This window comes from Lissotriton vulgaris, unplaced genomic scaffold, assembly GCF_964263255.1.
Source record: "Lissotriton vulgaris unplaced genomic scaffold, aLisVul1.2 SCAFFOLD_3513, whole genome shotgun sequence".
NCBI lineage: Eukaryota > Metazoa > Chordata > Amphibia > Caudata > Salamandridae > Lissotriton > Lissotriton vulgaris.
In genome coordinates, this window is record NW_028242537.1 from 15,663 (window position 1) to 34,130 (window position 18,468).

At 47.7% G+C, this 18,468-nt stretch overlaps 1 protein-coding gene across 1 annotated transcript; it reads left to right on the top strand.

Moving 5' to 3' along the window:
- Nucleotides 1–214: 214 nt before the first annotated feature.
- On the top strand, nt 215–12,047 carry LOC147668921 (uncharacterized). The gene is made up of 3 exons (XM_086948341.1): nt 215–934; nt 7,450–7,507; nt 9,684–12,047. Exons 1-3 carry the CDS (start codon nt 215–217, stop codon nt 10,553–10,555), a joined length of 1,650 nt encoding a protein of 549 aa, XP_086804467.1. The 3' UTR covers nt 10,556–12,047.
- The last annotated feature ends 6,421 nt before the right edge of the window (nt 12,048–18,468 follow it).

Consider the following 18,468-nt stretch of genomic DNA (forward strand, 5'->3'; position numbering starts at 1 on the left):
ACACGAATCGCTCATATAACGGTCCCCAGAACCAAAGACCGTGGGGCAGGTTTAACAGACGGCCAAATTTTGTGGGATTCTCAGACAGCTCAGCAGAATCCTCTGGAAACTCTGACCAAAGTGAAAGCCCAGGTCCCTCTAACAGAAATTTTTTAGCGAGAGGCCAAGGACAACCAGAACCCCCAGGGAAGGGCAGAGGCAAACAACCGCAAAGATGGCCGAACCCCCCAGGCGAGCGCTTCACCCGTCGCCAACATCATCGATGGTAAATGATAACAACCTACATGAGGATGATGCCCCAACCATGCAGGAAGATACCAATATTCTTCCTATCTTCAACCTGACCAAACATACTTTATCCAGCAGTGAAATTTCACTATTGAGTAAGGGTCTCTCATTTGTTCCAACTGTCCGTCCCAACTTTCTAGACGCCCAGACTGAACTCTTAAGGTTCTTCAGGAAAGTAAGATTACACAGCTACTTCCTACTGAACCCTTGCCCTCAGAAATTCACCAATACTCAATTTAAACCACCATCGAAGTTTTCACCTACAAGCGCTATGGTCCCACCTGAAATTCTCACTTTTGAGAAATTAGTTCTTAATGACCTGACTACATTAGAAAACAAAAAATCTTTTATCCCCTACAACATTACTATCCAAGAGAAGAATGCCATATCCACTCTTAAGAACAACCAAACATTAGTCATAAAACCGGCCGATAAGGCTGGTGGCATTGTAATTCAGGAAATTGAGCAATATAAACAAGAAATTTTACGCCAACTTAGCAATAATGAACACTATTGCAAATTGCCACGCAACCCCACTGTTGAAATACAGAAACTGATATCTGAAGTCACCAATGAAGGCTTAGAAGCTGGTTTCTTATCCAAAAAAGAATTTGAGTTCCTCAATACAATAGCCCCTAGAATTCCGGTAATATACTGCCTCCCAAAGATTCACAAAAATTCGGAACAACCTCCAGGACGGCCTATAGTTTCTGGATGTGGCTCGATCCTGAAACCACTAGGACATTACATTGATCATTTTATTAAGCCTTTTGTCCCCACGACTACATGCTATATCAGGGACACCATGTCAATGATCAACCTCATTGAGGAGCACCCGTTTGATCCCACATCCAGCACCATGTGTACGCTGGATGTGGAATCACCTTACACTAACATTCCTCAATTTGAATCCCTCCGCGTGATCGAGACTATTCTAGACACACGCCCAAGACCTCACAATGTCCCATCCAAATTCATTCTTCAGCTCTTGGAGATATGCCTAACCAAAAATTTCTTTCTCTTTGAAGGACAATTCTATGGGCAAGTCCGTGGAACATCTATGGGGGCTATTTTTGCCCCCAACTTGGCTATTTTGTATATGGACCACATTGAGAATCATACTATTCTGGATACATCAAACCCCTTCCACAGTGGCATTGCCCTGTGGAAGAGGTATATTGATGACATCTTTATGATTTGGACAGACTCAGAGACCCCTTTAAACCAATTCACACACTGGCTTAACAACAACAGTGGAGGGCTAAAATACACCATGACCACTAGCAAAGAATCCTTGCCTTTTCTGGACATTGAAATAAAACATTCTGAAGGACGACTAATAACAAGTCTCCACCGTAAACCCACAGAAAGAAACACCTTATTAAATTACACAAGTCACCACCCCCGTGCCCTCAAATATTCATTGCCCTATTCACAGTTCCTACGTATACGTAGGAATTGCTACTACAAACAGGACTATTTTGCAGAAGCAAAAACAAGTCAAGTCAAGTCAGAGAATTTATATAGCGCACTACATACCCAGAGGGTCCCAAGGCGCTTAGAGAGGGGAGGAAGATTACTTGTCAAATATCCACGTTTTAAGTTGCTTTCTGAATGCTAGGTGGTTCTGGGTAAGGCGAAGGTAAGCGGGGAGTGAGTTCCATGTTTTAGCAGCCAGGTATGAGAAGGATCTGCCGCCCATGGTGGTCTTGTTGATGCGAGGTACAGTGGCGAGGGCTTGGCTGGAAGAACGTAGTTGGCGGGAGGGGGTGTAGAAGGACAGTCGTGAGTTGAGGCATTCTGGTCCGATGTCGTAGAGTGATTTGTGTGCGTGGGTTAGCAGTCGGAAAGTGATCCTCTTATTGACGGGTAGCCAGTGGAGGTCTTTAAGGTGACCGGAGATGTGTTCGTTGCGTGGGATGTCTAATATGATCCTGGCTGAGGCGTTTTGGATTCGTTGGAGTTTCTTCTGGAGTTTAGCGGTAATGCCTGCGTAGAGGGTGTTTCCGTAGTCCAGTCGGCTCGTGACCAGAGCATGGGTGACTGTTTTCCTTGTTTCGGTGGGGATCCAGCGAAAAGTTTTTCTCAGCATGCGAAGAATGTTGAAGCAGGAAGAGGATACGGCGCTGACTTATCTATTCATTGAGAGTGAAGAGTCCAGTATGATGCCTAAGTTCCGTGCGTGGTCTGTCGGGATGGGTGCCTTTCCGAGGGCTTCCGGCCACCAGGAGTCGTCCCATGCAGAGGGGGATGTACCTAAGATGAGGACTTCTGTTTTGTCTGATTTCAGTTTCAGACGGCATTGTTTCATCCATTCGGCAACTTCTTTCATTCCTTCGTGTAGGTTAGTTTTGGCGGTGCTGGGGTCATTGGTGAGAGAAAGGATCAGTTGAGTGTCATCCGCGTAAGAGATGATGTTGAGGTTGTGTTGGCGGGCGATGGTCGCGAGGGGGCTCATGTATACGTTGAAGAGGGTGGGGCTGAGCGAGGATCCCTGTGGTACGCCACAGATGACTTCAGTGGCCTCGGACTTGAATGGTGGGAGGCGGACTTTCTGAGTTCTTCCGGTGAGGAACGAGGTGATCCATTCAAGTGCTTTTCCTTGGATTCCGATGTTATTGAGGCGTTGTAAAAGGGTGCTGTGGCAGACTGTGTCAAATGCTGCAGAGAGGTCGAGGAGGATGTCTCCATTGTCCAGTAGAGTTCGAATGTCGTCTGTTGCTGCGATGAGGGCGATCTCAGTGCTGTGTTTTGCTCGGAAGCCAGATTGTGAGGAGTCGAGGGATTTGTTGGCTTCGAGGAAGGCGGCGAGTTGGTTGTTGACAGCTTTCTCGATGACTTTGGCCGGGAATGGAAGGAGCGAGATGGGGCGGTAATTTTTGAGTTCGGTGGGGTCCGCTGTGGGTTTCTTCAGAAGGGCGGTGAGTTCAGCGTGTTTCCAGTCTTCCGGGAAGGTGGCGGAGTTGAGGGAGCTGTTGATGACGTCTCGGAGGTGCGGTGCTATGACGGAGTCTGCTTTGTTGAAGATGTGGTGAGGACATGGGTCTGTGGGGGATCCTGAGTGGATGGAATTCATCAGGCGGATTGTGTCCTCAGTGGAGATTGGGTTCCAGTCGTTAAGGGTGTTCACGGGGGGGAGAATGTTCAGCAAAAGGTAGGGTGGGTTGGTTTCCGGGTTGGTTGTCGAAGCTGTTGTGGATGTCTGCAATCTTGTTGTGGAAGAATGAGGCTAGGGAGTCGCAGAGGGCTTGAGAGGGTTGATGTCGTTGGAGTTAACCGAGGGATTGGGAAATTCCTTGACGATGTTGAAAAGTTCCTTGCTGTTGTGGGCGTTGTTGTCAAGTCGAACCTTGAATGCTGTTTTCTTGGCCTTTCGGATTAGTTGGTGGTGAGTGCGGGTGGCGTTTTTGAAGGCGTCCTTGGTGCTAGTAGTTGGGTCTTTTTTCCAGGCCTTTTCGAGGGAGCGGCAGAGTTTCTTGGACTTCTTAAGATCATCGTTAAACCATGAGGCTTTTTTGCTGGCAGGTTTGTTTTGACGTTTCTTCAGTGGTGCTAAGGTGTCGGCGGTGTTGGATAACCATAGGGTGAGGTTGGCGGCGGCTTCGTTTGCGTTAGAAGAGTGGGCTGGGGTGTTTAGAAGGAGCGATGCGGAGATCTGGTCCGTGGTGATTTTGTTCCAGTTTCTTTGCAGAGTTGCTTGGAGGTGGTTGGTGGGTTTTGGTTTGTTGTAGGTGAAGTGAATGCAGCTGTGGTCAGTCCAGAGGAGCTCCGTAGTGTGGCTGAAGGAGACATGATTGCTGGAGGTGAAGATGGGGTCGAGTGTGTGACCTGCGATGTGGGTGGGGGATGTGACCAGTTGTTTAAGTCCGAGGTTGGCGAGATTGTCCAAGAGGGTGGTGGTGTTGCGCTTGTTGATCTTTTCAAGGTGAAAATTGAGGTCTCCCAGAAGGATGTAGTCTTTGGAGGGGAGCGCGTGAGGAGTGATGAAGTCCGTGATGTCTTCACTGAATTTTGCGCGGGGTCCTGGTGGTCTGTAGAGGAGGGTGCCTCTGAGTGTGGTCTTGGGGTCGATGTGGATCTGGAAGTGAAGGTGTTCAGAGTTGGTGAAATTGGCGTCAAAGCTGGTTGAGATGCGGATTGACTTCTTATGGACGATAGCGATTCCTCCTCCTGTGTGTTAAATTACAACGCCTGCAGAATGCAGCAGCGAGGCTGATATTGGAAATTCCAAAGTTCGAAAGAGTAAGCCACAAACTTAAGAGTTTGCATTGGCTCCCAATTGCAAGTAGGATAGAATTTAAGTCATTATGCTTGGCATACAAAGCAACAAATGGAACGGGATCAAAATTTCTAAAAACACACCTACAACTGTATGAGCCAAATAGACTTCTGAGATCCGGACAAAGGAAACTCATAAAAGTACCTAGATACAGAAGAACAAACTGGGGAGGCAGAAGCTTCCTAGTGCAGACGGCAAAAATGTGGAACCAATTACCGCTGGAATTGAAAAACAGCCCATCCCTGAAAACCTTCAGAAAGGGAGTCAAAACATGGCTTTTCGCTAAACAGCCCTAACTACATACTTAGGAGTCAGTGGGAATCTCAGCGCCAAGACGCCTTTTGGCATTCGCGCGCTATACAAATTGAAAAATCAAATCAAATCATGTGGCCGGTGCGGTCCTTACGAATGATCTTATAATCTTCAGGGATGGCAATGGTGATGTCTGGGGCGGAGGAGGCGTTCATCCAAGTTTCTGTAAGGAAGGCCACGTCCGGAGAGATGGTGTCTAGTAGATTCCATAGGTCAATGGCGTGCCTGTGGACCGATCGGGTGTTGAGCAAGATGCATTGTAGGTGGTTGGTGTCGGGAATCTGAGGTGTGATCGTAGCGGAGTGGTTGACGGTGCAGAAGTATTTGCAGGAGTAGCATGAGAAAGGTCCATGGGTGTGTCCGGGAGCGGCTTGGACGCAGGTGGGGGCGCGACCGGGGTTAAGGGCTAGGAGGGTGGCGGCGTCATAGGTAATGCGGGGGGGATGGGCGGCGCGAGGGGCAGGGGGTCTGGCGCTGGGCGCGGTCCAGGCGCGGACGGGCGTAGACGGGCTTACCTTTGGCGCACCTTCGGCGCGGATTGGGCGCGAACGCTGCGCGTAAACGCTGCGCGCGGGAACTCCTGTCATATATGGATAGTGGAGGGGGAGGGGCGAGGGCGTCTCAGCTGGGAGGCGGGTCGGGCACACGAGGAGGACAACAAATAAACAAAATGGAGGCGGGGGGAGGAGCAGAGCGGAGCGCTATTGGCAGGCGCGCACACAAAGTAAATACACAGCCAAAATCAATATCTATAGCGCTAATAAGGCAAAGCGCTAGCACACAGCAGGCAAAGACAATTTATGACAGAGATCCTTCAGCAGAGCGGCGCTGCGATACCCAGCCAAAATCAATACGATACACAGCCAAAATCAATATCTATAGCGCTAATAAGGCAAAGCGCTAGCACACAGCAGGCGAAGACAATTGCAGTTATGGCAGAGATCCTTTAGCAGAGCGGCGCTACGATACCAGGTTGCAGCCAGGAGCACACGGAGCGACCACTCTGTCCGTGAGGAGGAGCGAGTCACAGCGTTTACAGCCGAGCAGCGCTGTATTTAGTTAGTGGGAGGGCGTCTCAGCTGGGAGGCGGGTCGGGCACACGAGGAGGACAACAAATAAACAAAATGGAGGCGGGGGGAGGAGCAGAGCGGAGCGCTATTGGCAGGTGCGCAGACAAAGTAAATACACAGCCAAAATCAATATCTATAGCGCTAATAAGGCAAAGCGCTAGCACACAGCAGGCGAAGACAATTTATGACAGAGATCCTTCAGCAGAGCGGCGCTACGATACCCAGCCAAAATCAATACGATACACAGCCAAAATCAATATCTATAGCGCTAATAAGGCAAAGCGCTAGCACACAGCAGGCGAAGACAATTGCAGTTATGGCAGAGATCCTTTAGCAGAGCGGCGCTACGATACCAGGTTGCAGCCAGGAGCACACTGAGCCACAAACTGAGACATCGAGGCTACCCATGTAAATTGGTACGTTGTTCACAAAAAAGAGCATGGTACTGTCCTATGGAGACACTACTAGAACCCCTCATTAAGAGTAACCAGGAAAGAATCACTTGTGTGACCACATTTTCTCCCGCATCCAATGCTATTAAGAAAAGTGTTCTAAAACATTGGCCAGTTCTAAATGCCGGTATTCTTAACTAGGAACGACCAATGTTTGCTTTTAAAAGAGCTAAAAATATAAAAAATCACCTGGTCTGTGCCTCACTTTCCCAATCTGACACAAGAAGTACTCTAAATGATATGTGGAACCTGCCTACCCTGAAAGGTCATGCCAAATGTGGTCAATGTGTCTCCTGCAATTCAACTATAGAAGGCAAAACATTCTCCTATGGTACAATCAAATATGAGGGACATCATTTTACAAACTGTAATTCACACAATGTAGTGTACGCAATTTTATGTCCATGTATGATGATATATATAGGACAGACCAGCCAGAAGATCAAGCTGCGGATGGGACAACACAGAAGCCGAATCCGGTGTCAAACTGCAAATGCACCCCTGGTAGAACATTTCATTGAAAAGGGGCACACGGAGAATGACTTTACCTGGACTGTGATCACACAGGTCAAAGCTCCCCCAAGAGGAGCAGACATTTCGCAAATTTTGAACAAGGAAGAGCTGCACTGGATCCTGAGAACAGATAGTATACGAAAGGGGCTCAACAGAGTTGAGGATTGGACCTCTCTGCTATTGAAAAAGTTCCTCTCTATCGGCTCAACTAAACTGCTACATAGTGTAATCATGTTTTTTTAAACGAATGTATATTACGACATGTCACAAAACCTTCACCGAGCACTTTACTTCACCTGGGGAGATTCACAATTACCACTCTAAGATGGCCGCCTCAGTCACTGAACTTCCGCGTCAAGTCCTACTTCGACTATAAATACTAGGTCCCTCCCACTGCCCGGCAGCGATCACCGCCAGAACCCCACCGTCCTGCTATCAGGCAAGACTAACATGTAAGTACTGCCCCTGGCCACCCCTTCTCCCAGCATAGTCTAGCTCATAACGCCCAGTTCATATATGCCCATTGCCTCCCCAGAATTCCCAAGATGGAGAATTGGACCGCCGCAAGAACGAGCCTCGAGCCACCACTTTAAGTAAGTCCTGCCATGGCATCCAGCACTCTTACTCTTCCCGTATATTCCCCGGTTGATTATCCTATCTCTCTCCCCCAGTTCCCCGAATAATTCCTTTCACCGGCGAAGCTATTGTGAGTATATAGTTCTGTATCCACGAGCACTACATGCACTCTTATAAATGCGGAGTAAACCTAATGGTTAGATTTCGGTTCTCAACAGATGCATATCCATGTTGATAGTCCAAATATATCAAAGGAATCTAATTAAGCCTACATGAGGTAACTGAAAGTTTAATGCGCCGTCTTTCTTTTAAATCTCACACTACGTGCCTTGCAAATGGGTACTTCCACCTCCCTTCACTAGCTCCAAACACAGTCTAGTGTGTCCACCAAAAACACTGCGCCGTAATTTTTATAGCACATGTCCTTCTCACTACGCCGCCTTTTTTAAGAAATATCGAATACACTGAAAACCGCCACTTTCTCCCTGTTGTATGGTCACAAGCATGTGCCAGAATTCACAAAGCTCATCTTCAAACAGTCGTTAGTCCTCACTAGGTCACTGTAAACTTCACAACAGCACTAAGAAACCCACTGGTTGGTTGTGTAAACTGGAAATTAAAATGCATTCTTGCCTAGTCATTTCTAATTAATATTCTTCTGTTCATGTTTTTTTCTCCCATTTTTCCTTTTCTTCCTTTTAAACGTGTATTTAACATTATGTAAATTGCCATAGAGGCATTGTAACTGTTGAAAAACTCTCAAGACAAACATGACACATTGGTTTTTGTCCTGAGGATGATGCATGTATTTCCTAGCTGCATCGAAACGTCGTCGACCTTACTGCACCATATGTTTGTTTGAACTCACGAATTGTGTAAAACAATGGGTTGCTATGAATGAATCCTAGTCTGTAAAACTGAACAATAGTACAGACCGCTTTTGTGCGCTTTTACATAATCTCTTTGTCACTTGTTTTGTCTTGTCCCCTGTGGGTCACAGGCTGTGCCCACTTTTGTATAAATGTTATATATATAAACTAAACACAAAAAATTGAAAAATAAATACCTGTCCGGCTGGACAGAGGTCATATATACTATTGAGTATATGTCTATTATTCGTGTGATCCTTAATGACTAGGGTTCCCTGTTCTGTACAATAGATTACTGCCCAAGGACCCTAGTGTTATTCCTTTTGGGTTTCCCTTGTCCTGTCAAAATAATGACAACATTGTTAGCAAGTTACAGATGCCCTGAGGACAGTGACCCTGCACCCACAAAGGTACTGTGAGGCGGGTTGGGTCCAGAAGAGTGGTAAAGCCGCCCTACTCTCCTTCACGGGTGGCTTGGTTTCCCTTGGGCAAAGAGACGCGATTCAAGCGGCCTCGGTGGGCTCCTAATTCGCAAGAGCGTGAGGGACATTTCTTGTTCAGCATTGTCTCTGCTCTGGAGATGACCGCAAGAATGGTGCAGGGCTGTTCATAGAGGAGAACTGCTGGAAGACTCAAGGTCAATTACTGTTTAGTGTTTAGTAGGTGCTCCTGCGCCGTACGTTTGGTTTCTAAATGCAATCGCGTCAACCACGTTCACTACAGTTACCGTATGAAGTGTAATAGGAGCGCAAGTGCGCTGTGACCTATGTTTTCATAGTAATTTGTGTTTTTCTCTGTCAAACCTGCATTATTTGCACGAACGGTGTGATTTAAGTCATTTTTGTCTTGTTTGATTTACAATATAGAATTTATTTTTACATAATCCTGCGTGGATTCCCTTTTGTGGTTTACTCACTGTGTTGCTGCTCTAGTGTGTTGCACAAATGCTCTGCACATTGCATCTTTAAACTAGCCTGACTGCTCTGCGCCAAACTACCAGTGTGTATCTGGCTTACCCTGACTAGAGTGGTGGATTCTGCCTGGCTTAGGTGCTTACCCTTGCCAACCAGAAAGCCTGTGTCGAACAGTGGTCCTTGTGAATCACTTGATTTCCCAGCATGCTCCTGCTGCAGGACTCGGTCAACGCACTTTATGTATGAGGACTAGCCACCATTTGTGTCTCAAAGGGAAGTGTGACTCTTTTTCCTAGAACATACATTTTTTTCCCTTAATTGTAACTGTTCACTTCTCCATATTGTATCAATGCAGCTTTTTCAAGAAATATTTTCTTCATGTAATTTTCAATGTTTTTTATATTTTGCAGAACAACAATCACATCTAGAAAGTATGAATGGGAAAGAAAGCCATAAAGGTTCCGGAGGCAAGATGAATTTTAATCAAAATATCTACTTAAAGAAACGGCGCAGAATGCACATGAGGGAGAGACGCTTTGCTTGTAATGTATGTGAGAAAGGATTTATCAATGAGACACTTCTTGTGAGGCACAAAAAAGGACACACCAGCCTCAGGCCATATCCCTGCGAAAAGTGTAAAAAGTGTTTCACTCTAAAGGGAAATTTTTTACAGCATCAAAGAACACACACTGGAGAGAGGCCTTATCACTGCACAGTGTGTTCCAAGCACTTTGCTCATAAGAACAGCCTTGTACGGCATCAAAGTGTACACACAGGAGAAAAGCCTTATCACTGCACCATGTGTGAGAAGAGCTTCAGTCAAAAGACAAATCTACTAAAGCACCAACTAATACACACCGGAGAGAGACTTTATCACTGCACTGTGTGTTCAAAGCGCTTTTCTCATAAGTCGACCCTTGTACGGCATCAAAGAACTCACACAGGAGAGAGGCCTCATCATTGCACTGTGTGTTCCAAATCCTTTTCTCAGAAGACAAACCTTGTACTGCATCAAAGAACACACACAGGAGAGAAGCTTTATCACTGCACTGTGTGTTCCAAGCGCTTTGCTGATAAGCCGACCCTTGTACGGCATCAAATTGTACACACAGGAGAGAGGCCTCATCACTGTACTGTGTGTGCCAAGGGCTTTGCTTATAAGGGAGGCCTTGTACGGCATCAAAGCGTACACACCGGAGAGCGGCCTTATTACTGCACAGTGTGTTCCAAGTGCTTTGCTGATAAGGGATCCCTTGTACGGCATCAAAGCGTACACACATGAGAGAAGCCTTTTCACTGCACTGTGTGCGAGAAGAGCTTAAATCAAAAGTCAAGTCTCGTAACACCAAACACACTGGAGAGAAACCTTATCACTGCAAAGTGTCTTCCAAGCTGTTTTCTCAGAAAGAAAGGCCATGTACGGCATCAAAGTGCACACACAGGAAAGAGGCCTTAGCGCTGCACTGTGTGTGAGAAGAGCTTTACTGGTAAGGCACATATGCAACAGCACTAAATAATACACACTAAACTGAACCCTATCACTGCACAGTTTATGCCAGGAACTTCACTCAAAATGACCGTTTCTACAACACCAATAAATACAAACTAGATCCATTTTCATTGTAACAATCTTATGTCCTGCTTACCCCAAAGTAAGTTTTACTGGAATGTTGTAACTTAGCGAGGCCTTATAGTCATAAATTCCTAATGGGCAGTTTTCCCTGTAGGGAGCGTGCATTTAGTGTAATAACCCTGGGTGCGCAAACTCCGTTGCGAAGCACATACACTTCACACATCACTGAGGCACCATTTGCAGCTCTTGCTTTTAAAAAGCGAGCAGCGTGGAAAAAAAGATCTCTTGCGTGAAGGAGCACAGAGAGCAGATCTTGGGCATAGCAACATACCACCGTGGAAGAAGGGAGAACTTTGCAGTGTGCCTCTTAAACTGCAGTGTATGGATTGCCGAGGGTCACAAGTTACGCAGCATGTTTCTTCTTCGCATGCTGTTGGCTGCATTAGTGTCTGAGAGAGGCTGCAGGGCTTTACAGGCAGCTGTGGCTCTCTGGGCGTGATCCGTGCCTTGCAGATTAATTTATTTTAAAAGTCCATGCACTAATTAGCATTGTTCGGGATTTAAGGGCACGATGTACGGCATACTGATGTTTAAGTCCCTTCTAAAAGTGTTCAAAAGGCAAGCACTCCGTGCATAATTGTATGCCTGTGTTAAACTTATTTAGAGAAGTCATTTCTGACCCTGCCGCAAGCATGCCAAGTCATTTGTGCCCCCAGTGAGGCAGCATCATTAAGATGAGTCATTTCCTGGCCTAGACCTGGGCTCCGTAATTGCAGCTCTGGTCACCTGTGAAGCGTGATTGCGAGCAGCCATACAAGAATGTAAGGAGATATGATCGGTAACCAATCACATCGTTGTGTTATTTCTTTATAAATGTTCTGAGTCTTTCTCACTGCGAGTTGATTCTATTGTACCAACCGAATATAGGATTCATTTACCACCTCGCTCACGCCGTTACATGAGGGCACAGCCGCAACGCTATCACACCGTCTTACAAAACACACACTAAACTACTACTTACACGTCACAACAACTTTTAGCTCACAGCTAGGGCTCTCAGCACAGACCCCTATTCACAGATGCCAAAGCCCCTACTCGCCTCTCGGAACGGACTTGCGTCCATCTTCAGCCCAGGTGCTGCTCGTTCTTTGTGGTGTGTGATTACCGTTGGAGCTGCAGAAAGAAACATGGGTTCTTTTCCCTTCCCATCATACCTTTTATCACATATGTTTAAGAGTTAGTAGTTGAACTGTGTTTATTGCAGATGTATGTAGACCTCTTTTCCTCAATAAATGCTGCTGTATCTTGCATTACAATGGGTTCGAGTCCGCATTCTGTGCATTTAAGATACCCTCCTTTAGGGCTTTATTTTTGTGTCGCTCTGTAAGCTCTGCAGCGCTCAGGCTTCGGTAGTGAAGAGTGCTGCCGCAACCAACTGGAAAGCAGCTAACCCACTGAGCAGCCCCTTATCTATGAGTGCCGCCAGGTATAACTTGATTTACCTCTTGTAAGGAGTAAGTACTGTGTCCAGACTGACTTTTTAAATTTCTTTTTTCATCCCAGTTCTTTTTTGCTTATCTAATTCGAAGAATGCAAAATACAACAAGACTTAGGGCAGGATGTACTAGCATCAGGAATACCGATTTCCTATTTGCAATTCTCTATGAGTCGCAATTTGGAAATCGGAATTCCTAATGTATGAAAGCAACTCTTTTGAGTTTCATTAGCGATTGCTAGCGAGATTGAAATAGACTTACCTCATGCATTTTAGTGTGGTAAGTTGCAATTTGAGACCCATTAGGAATCACAACCATCACAGAGATGGCAGCCTGCAGAGGTCAGCAGACCACAATGTCTATGATTGTTTTTTAATAAAGCAGTCTGTTTATTATTTTTTAATGTACCCTGTTTTCCTTAAAGGATAATGGAATGCATTTAAAAAGAAAAAAAATAAGCTTTTTATTTTAATTTTTTAAGAGTAGACAGTGGGGTCCGTGGGACAGCCGCCTGCTCTCAAAAATATTTGTTTTCCATTCTTCAAAGGACCCGTACCAATTTGCAAATGGGTTACCACCTCCTTCAAGGAGTCAGTAAAACTTGACCTTAATTGTGCCGCAAAACTTTCCTACAGCCCATTCAGATTCAGTAGTTGGAAGAAATGCCGTAAACACGCCCCTTTTAAATACCAAATCGCAAACACTAATTGCAAGTAGGTAGCGTGTTACTGAATCACAATTTGTATTCGGTACATTTGTAAAAGCATTTTTGTGGTTGGGCGTTTCTGACTGCAAACATGCTTTGTACAAGGGGCCCCTAATGATTTACTCCCCCAGCAGCAGAACTAGCCAGTAGGGCACTAAACTAATGGTGCAGCGCCAGCTTTGCACGTGTGCAGCAAAAGCGGTGGCATGAGCACTGGCACAGGTTTTTTTTTAAAACAAATTAATCACAGCAAGCATTCATTTATTTGTGCTCCTCATGATTGCAGATATCTCTTTCAGTCTTAGGCTTGGAGATAATATTTTGTTTTAAGTCCATGTTCGTGTTTTACCAGCGGACATCAGATGCTCCTGCTGTTCTTGGTCCATTCATCACACACTCCTTCTGGTGCTTGCTGACTCTTCATGCTTCTGTGCGCTTTACCATTGGTGCAGCAGGTGCAGCAGGTGCAGTGGCACGGGGCACGGGGCTGTGAGGGGCCAGTTGAACCTTGTAAATTACTGTATATTAGCAGCCCAACAACAATCAAATAGGTGATTTTCTTTGCTTGCACCTGAGCTCATGGCATCCTGGTCTTTCCACAAATATGCATAAACCCGAGCTGGGCATCACTGCTAGCGCTGATGGAGGGCTGTATGCTTTAGAAGGAGAGTCGATCTCTCAGGACCATGCTCAGATAAAATGATCATTATTACGAGTCACTGCAGTGCCGACGCCTGAGCAGCAGGAACCCTTCGTCTACCTCTTCTTGGTTCATGCAGGACTTCATTCTGCCTAAAATCATTTAACAACACAGTTTGCTTCCTAAATGCAAAGGCAAAGTTAGATTTTAGAGGGATGAACAGCACATAGGATTATACCTGCAAGCGTTTTGGAAATAAAAAACAGACACACACACGCATCAACCCTTTTAATAATATCCACACCTTATGTCCATAATACCCCACTCCACATGTTGTATAGCATTCCCCGTCATAGGGAGGGAACGGCTTCACAAAAGAAGGGTCGAGGACGTGTTGCATCTTAAAAGGCTTCAAGCCTGTGCTCTGCGTGCTGCAGATGTCCGCAGTGGATGCCATAGCCATCTGCGCTACCTTACATGCTTACTAAGACACAAGAACAACAGTGTGTGTGTGTCAGTTGTAACTGAGGATCAACAAACGTTTTGGTTTAGAGGATCGCCTAAACCTTTTTGTTTAGTAGCTACAAGCACTTTCTTTCTGTAGCAGTTTTCACTTTGCATTTCATGTTCACTGTGCTGCGGCTCACCATTACCAGTCCACCAAATAAAAAATGCAATTGGGAATTGGTTGCAGGTTGCAGGCTCCACTCATCCTCCACCGTTCCACAAGCAGGTAGTTTGGATCTTCCATTTATTTAAGGCAATTCCTGAAATATCAGAAATAGCTGTATAGTCCAGAAAAATCTTTCACACTCTCCTTTCTTTTCTTGCCCAACTCCTCTCTGCTGTTTTTTTATTTTAATTTTTTTTTTATTAACATTTTAAAGATCACACGTGTACATTTGACCACCTCATAGTCCCACTGCACAACATAGTTCTTGTATGATACAGAAAGTAGTACAAAGCATTCAGTGGTAAGTGGCGCTCTTCAGTACACCTTTCTGCTGCTGACAGTCATTTGATAGACCTCTCCCCACACATCTGCCCCAGAGGACCTGTCGTCCGTACATTCTTCAACTGCATACATTCGTTCATCCTTTGCAGGGGTCTGGTGTTACCGCAGCCCCATTCCAAAGCCCACCGCGCTGCAGCCTGCAATCCTCTTTTAGTATCCTGTGTCCAGCATCACCCCTCTGCTTGCCTTTCCTCCTCGGCATTTTCGCCTTTGTCCACTAAGTATGCCATATAAAGGGCCCAGTAGTGCCTAGGGTGGTTCTGCACAGACTGAAGCTCATTAGAAGTGCCCAACTACTCATTACAGTATGCCATGTCCGAGTGCCGATCCCCCAATTTTGGGGCAGGGCCCCTTGCCCAGCGCATCGCTACTCTGCGCTTAGCTAATAGTAGTCCAATAGCTACTAGCTTCCTGACCTATGTCCTTATCGTATCCCAATAAAGCTAGCATTGGTTCCATCTGTATAGTGAGGCTGTTCGTCAATGCCTGGAAAACTCGATCAATCTATCAATCAATCAATCAAAGCATTTATATAGCGCACTACTCACCCGGAGGGCCTCAAGGCGCTTGGGTGGTCCTCTACTGCTCGAAAAGCCAGGTCTTGAGTTGCTTCCTGAAGGAGAGGTGGTCTTGTGTCAGACAGAGGTGGATGGGGAGGGAGTTCCACGTCTTAGCAGCCAGGTAGGAGAAGGATCTTCCTCCCCTTGTGGCTCTTCGGATGCGCGGAACAGCGGCTAGGGCGTGGGTGGTCGATCGTAGCTGGTGGGTGGGAGTGTAGAAGGTCAGGCGGTCGTTGAGGTATCTGGGGCCTTGGTTGTGGAGGGCTTTGTGTGCGTGGGTGAGGAGTCGGAACGTGATTCTTTTGCTGACGGGGAGCCAGTGCAGGTCTCTCAGGTGTCCGGAGATATGGCTGTTTCGGGGGATGTCCATGATGAGTCGTGCTGAGGCGTTCTGGATGCGCTGGAGTCTTTTCTGGAGTTTGGCTGTGGTTCCGGCATAAAGGGTGTTCCCGTAGTCCAGTCGGCTGGTGACCGTCTTCCTGGTTTCAGTGGGGATCCACCGGAAGATCTTCTGTAGCATGCGTAGGATGTTGAAGCATGACGAGGAGACGGCGTTGACTTGTCAGGTCATCGAGAGGGAGGAGTCCAGGATGAATCCCAGGTTTTGTGCGTGGTCTGTTGGTTTGGGTGCGTTGCCGATGGCAGGGGGCCACCAGGAGTCGTCCCAGGCGGAGGGTGATGATCCCAGGATGAGGACTTCCGTCTTATCAGAGTTCAGTTTCAGGTGGCTGTTCGTCATCCACTCTGCTACGTCTTTCATCCCTTCGTGTAGGTTGGCTCTGGCGGTGGCTGAGTCGTTGCTGAGGGAGAGGATCAGCTGGGTGTCGTCGGCGTAGGAGATGATGTTGAGGTTGTGTTGGCGTGCGATGGCCGCGAGGGGGCTCATGTAGATGTTGAACAGCGTGGGGCTGAGTGAGGATCCTTGAGGTATGCCGCAGATGACTTCGGTGGCCTCTGATCTGAACGGGCGGAGGCGGACTCTCTGGGTTCTTCCAGCGAGGAAGGAGATGATCCACTCCAGTGCCTTCTCCTGGATTCCGATGTTGTGCAGGCGCTGTACTAGGGTGCGGTGGCAGACCGTGTCGAACGCCGCGGAGAGGTCCAGGAGGATGAGGGCCGCCGTTTCCCCGTTGTCGAGCAGGGCTTGGATGTCGTCGGTGGCTGCGATGAGGGCGTTCTCAGTGCTGTGGTTGGCCCGGAAGCCGGACTGTGAGTGGTCGAAAAATCCATTCTTCTCAAGGAAGGCGGCCAGCTGTCTGTTGACTGTCTTCTCGATGACTTTGGCAGGAAATGGCAGGAGCGAGATGGGGCGGTAGTTCTTGAGGTCGGTGGGGTCCGCTGATGGTTTCTTCAGTAGGGCGCTGAGTTCGGCGTGCTTCCAGCTCTCTGGGAAGGTGGCGGTGTTGAAGGAGGCATTGGTGATGTCCTGGAGATGGGGTGCGATGATGGAGTCGGCCTTGTTGAAGACGTGGTGAGGGCAGGGGTCGGGAGATGATCCGGAGTGGATGGAGTTCATCGTGCGGATAATGTCTTCGGTGTTGACCGGTGTCCAGGCGCGGAGGGTGGTGGTGGGGGGCGTTGGTGCGTTCGTGGGGTGCATCGGCTGTGTGCGAAAACTCCCTCCCAGAATTGAAGTATCGCTGGACAGTACCAAGCAGCATGTATAAACCCTTCTTCCTGCTCACTGCATCGCAGGCAGTTTGCAGATTCCTGTCGGCCATATCGGTACAATCTTTCCAGCGTATAATACACACGGTTCTTGTACTTAAAGTGTATCAACTGGTGTCCCCATTTACAGATCCCTCCTTAGTTCTAGCGCAGCAGGACTGCCATACCTTATCTTCCATGGGCCTACCCAAGTCTCTCGGCTAGTCCGATCTTGCTTTAGTCACACGCTCGCGACTGCAGAAGGCTCCAGCTGGGAACTGTGAGGCCCAGAAGGCAGTGGGCACACCGGAGGACAGCTTGCCGCTCCCCCTAGCCACCGGGGGGCTACATAGACCATAGAGCCACCGGGGGGCTACATAGACCTCTCACGTCTCCCGCACTGTGGGAGACGCTCGCGACTGCAGAAGGCTCCAACTGGGAACTGTGAGGCCCAGAAGGCAGTGGGCACACCGGAGGACAGCTTGCCCCTCCCCCTAGCCACTGGGGGGCTACATAGACCATAGTAGCCACCAGGAGCTACATAGACCTCTTGCGTCTCCTGCACCGCGGGAGACGCTCGCGACTGCAGAAGGCTCCAGCTGGGATCTGCGAGGCCCAGAAGGCAGTGGGCACACCGGAGGACAGCTTGCCCCTCCCCCTAGCCATCGGAAGGACATAAGCGTCTGGTCCGTCCCGCTGCGCAGGATGCGTGCGGGCGGGCGCCGGGCTAAGCCCGGGCAAAGGGCGAGCGTCTGTGGCCGTCGGGGGCCGGAGGAGGCTGGGCTGGGCCACCCGAATTGTTATCGCCTCAAGAAGGTACTGTTGACATTGTAAGAGTGCCTTAATAGCACGAGAACCTAAGTAATGGGGAAGAGAAAATGTATGGAAGGAGGGGGTGAGGGCCCAACTGTACTGACAAAGGGGAAGAAGTCAAAAAAGTCTAAGAAAGTAGCAATGCATGCAGGGGGGAACTGTGTTATGGACCGTATTGACGAGCTAATCGAGGAATGTGGAGCACAACTTACAACCAACCACCTCCCTAATCAGAAGCCAGAAAGTGGATGTAAGAGCCCCGTGGAAGTACTAAGGGGGGGATTAAACAAGGCCCAATAGTGGTCCCTGACATGTTCCTAGGGAGAAAACAAGGTGACAGAGTTCTAGATCAAGGGACTGCTGAGGGGGGAAATGAGATCAGTAATTCTGGTATAGAACATAGAGCAATATGCCCCCTTGTGGTTGATCCAATTATTATTTGTAAAAATAGGTTTTCCGCCCTAGCAAATACTGATAGCTGTAGTTCTACGATTGATGGTGAAGGAGCCCAACCCAGTACATGTGAGATTGTTGTTCCCCAAGGAGCTAATGAATCAACACTGGGGGGACTTCTTGACTTTCTCGTTCCCACTAAGGAAGACAGCACTGCCCTGACCATTGTGGTCAAACAATTATGTAAACTGGTTGAGGGCATGCAGGTTAAGATCGAGCCTTACCGCTTCAGTAAATAAAACCATATTAGGCCGAGGTCCCTGTTCTACTTGCATAGCAAATAAGAAAACCA

Excerpts from the sequence above, each read along its gene's own strand:
- LOC147668921 (XM_086948341.1), top strand. The coding sequence starts at position 215 with ATGGCCGAACCCCCCAGGCGAGCGCTTCACCCGTCGCCAACATCATCG. Across the intron at positions 935-7,449 it reads CAATAGCCCCTAGAATTCCG|AATTCCCAAGATGGAGAATT; the intron begins GTAATATACTGC and ends TTGCCTCCCCAG. Across the intron at positions 7,508-9,683 it reads GCCTCGAGCCACCACTTTAA|AACAACAATCACATCTAGAA; the intron begins GTAAGTCCTGCC and ends TATATTTTGCAG.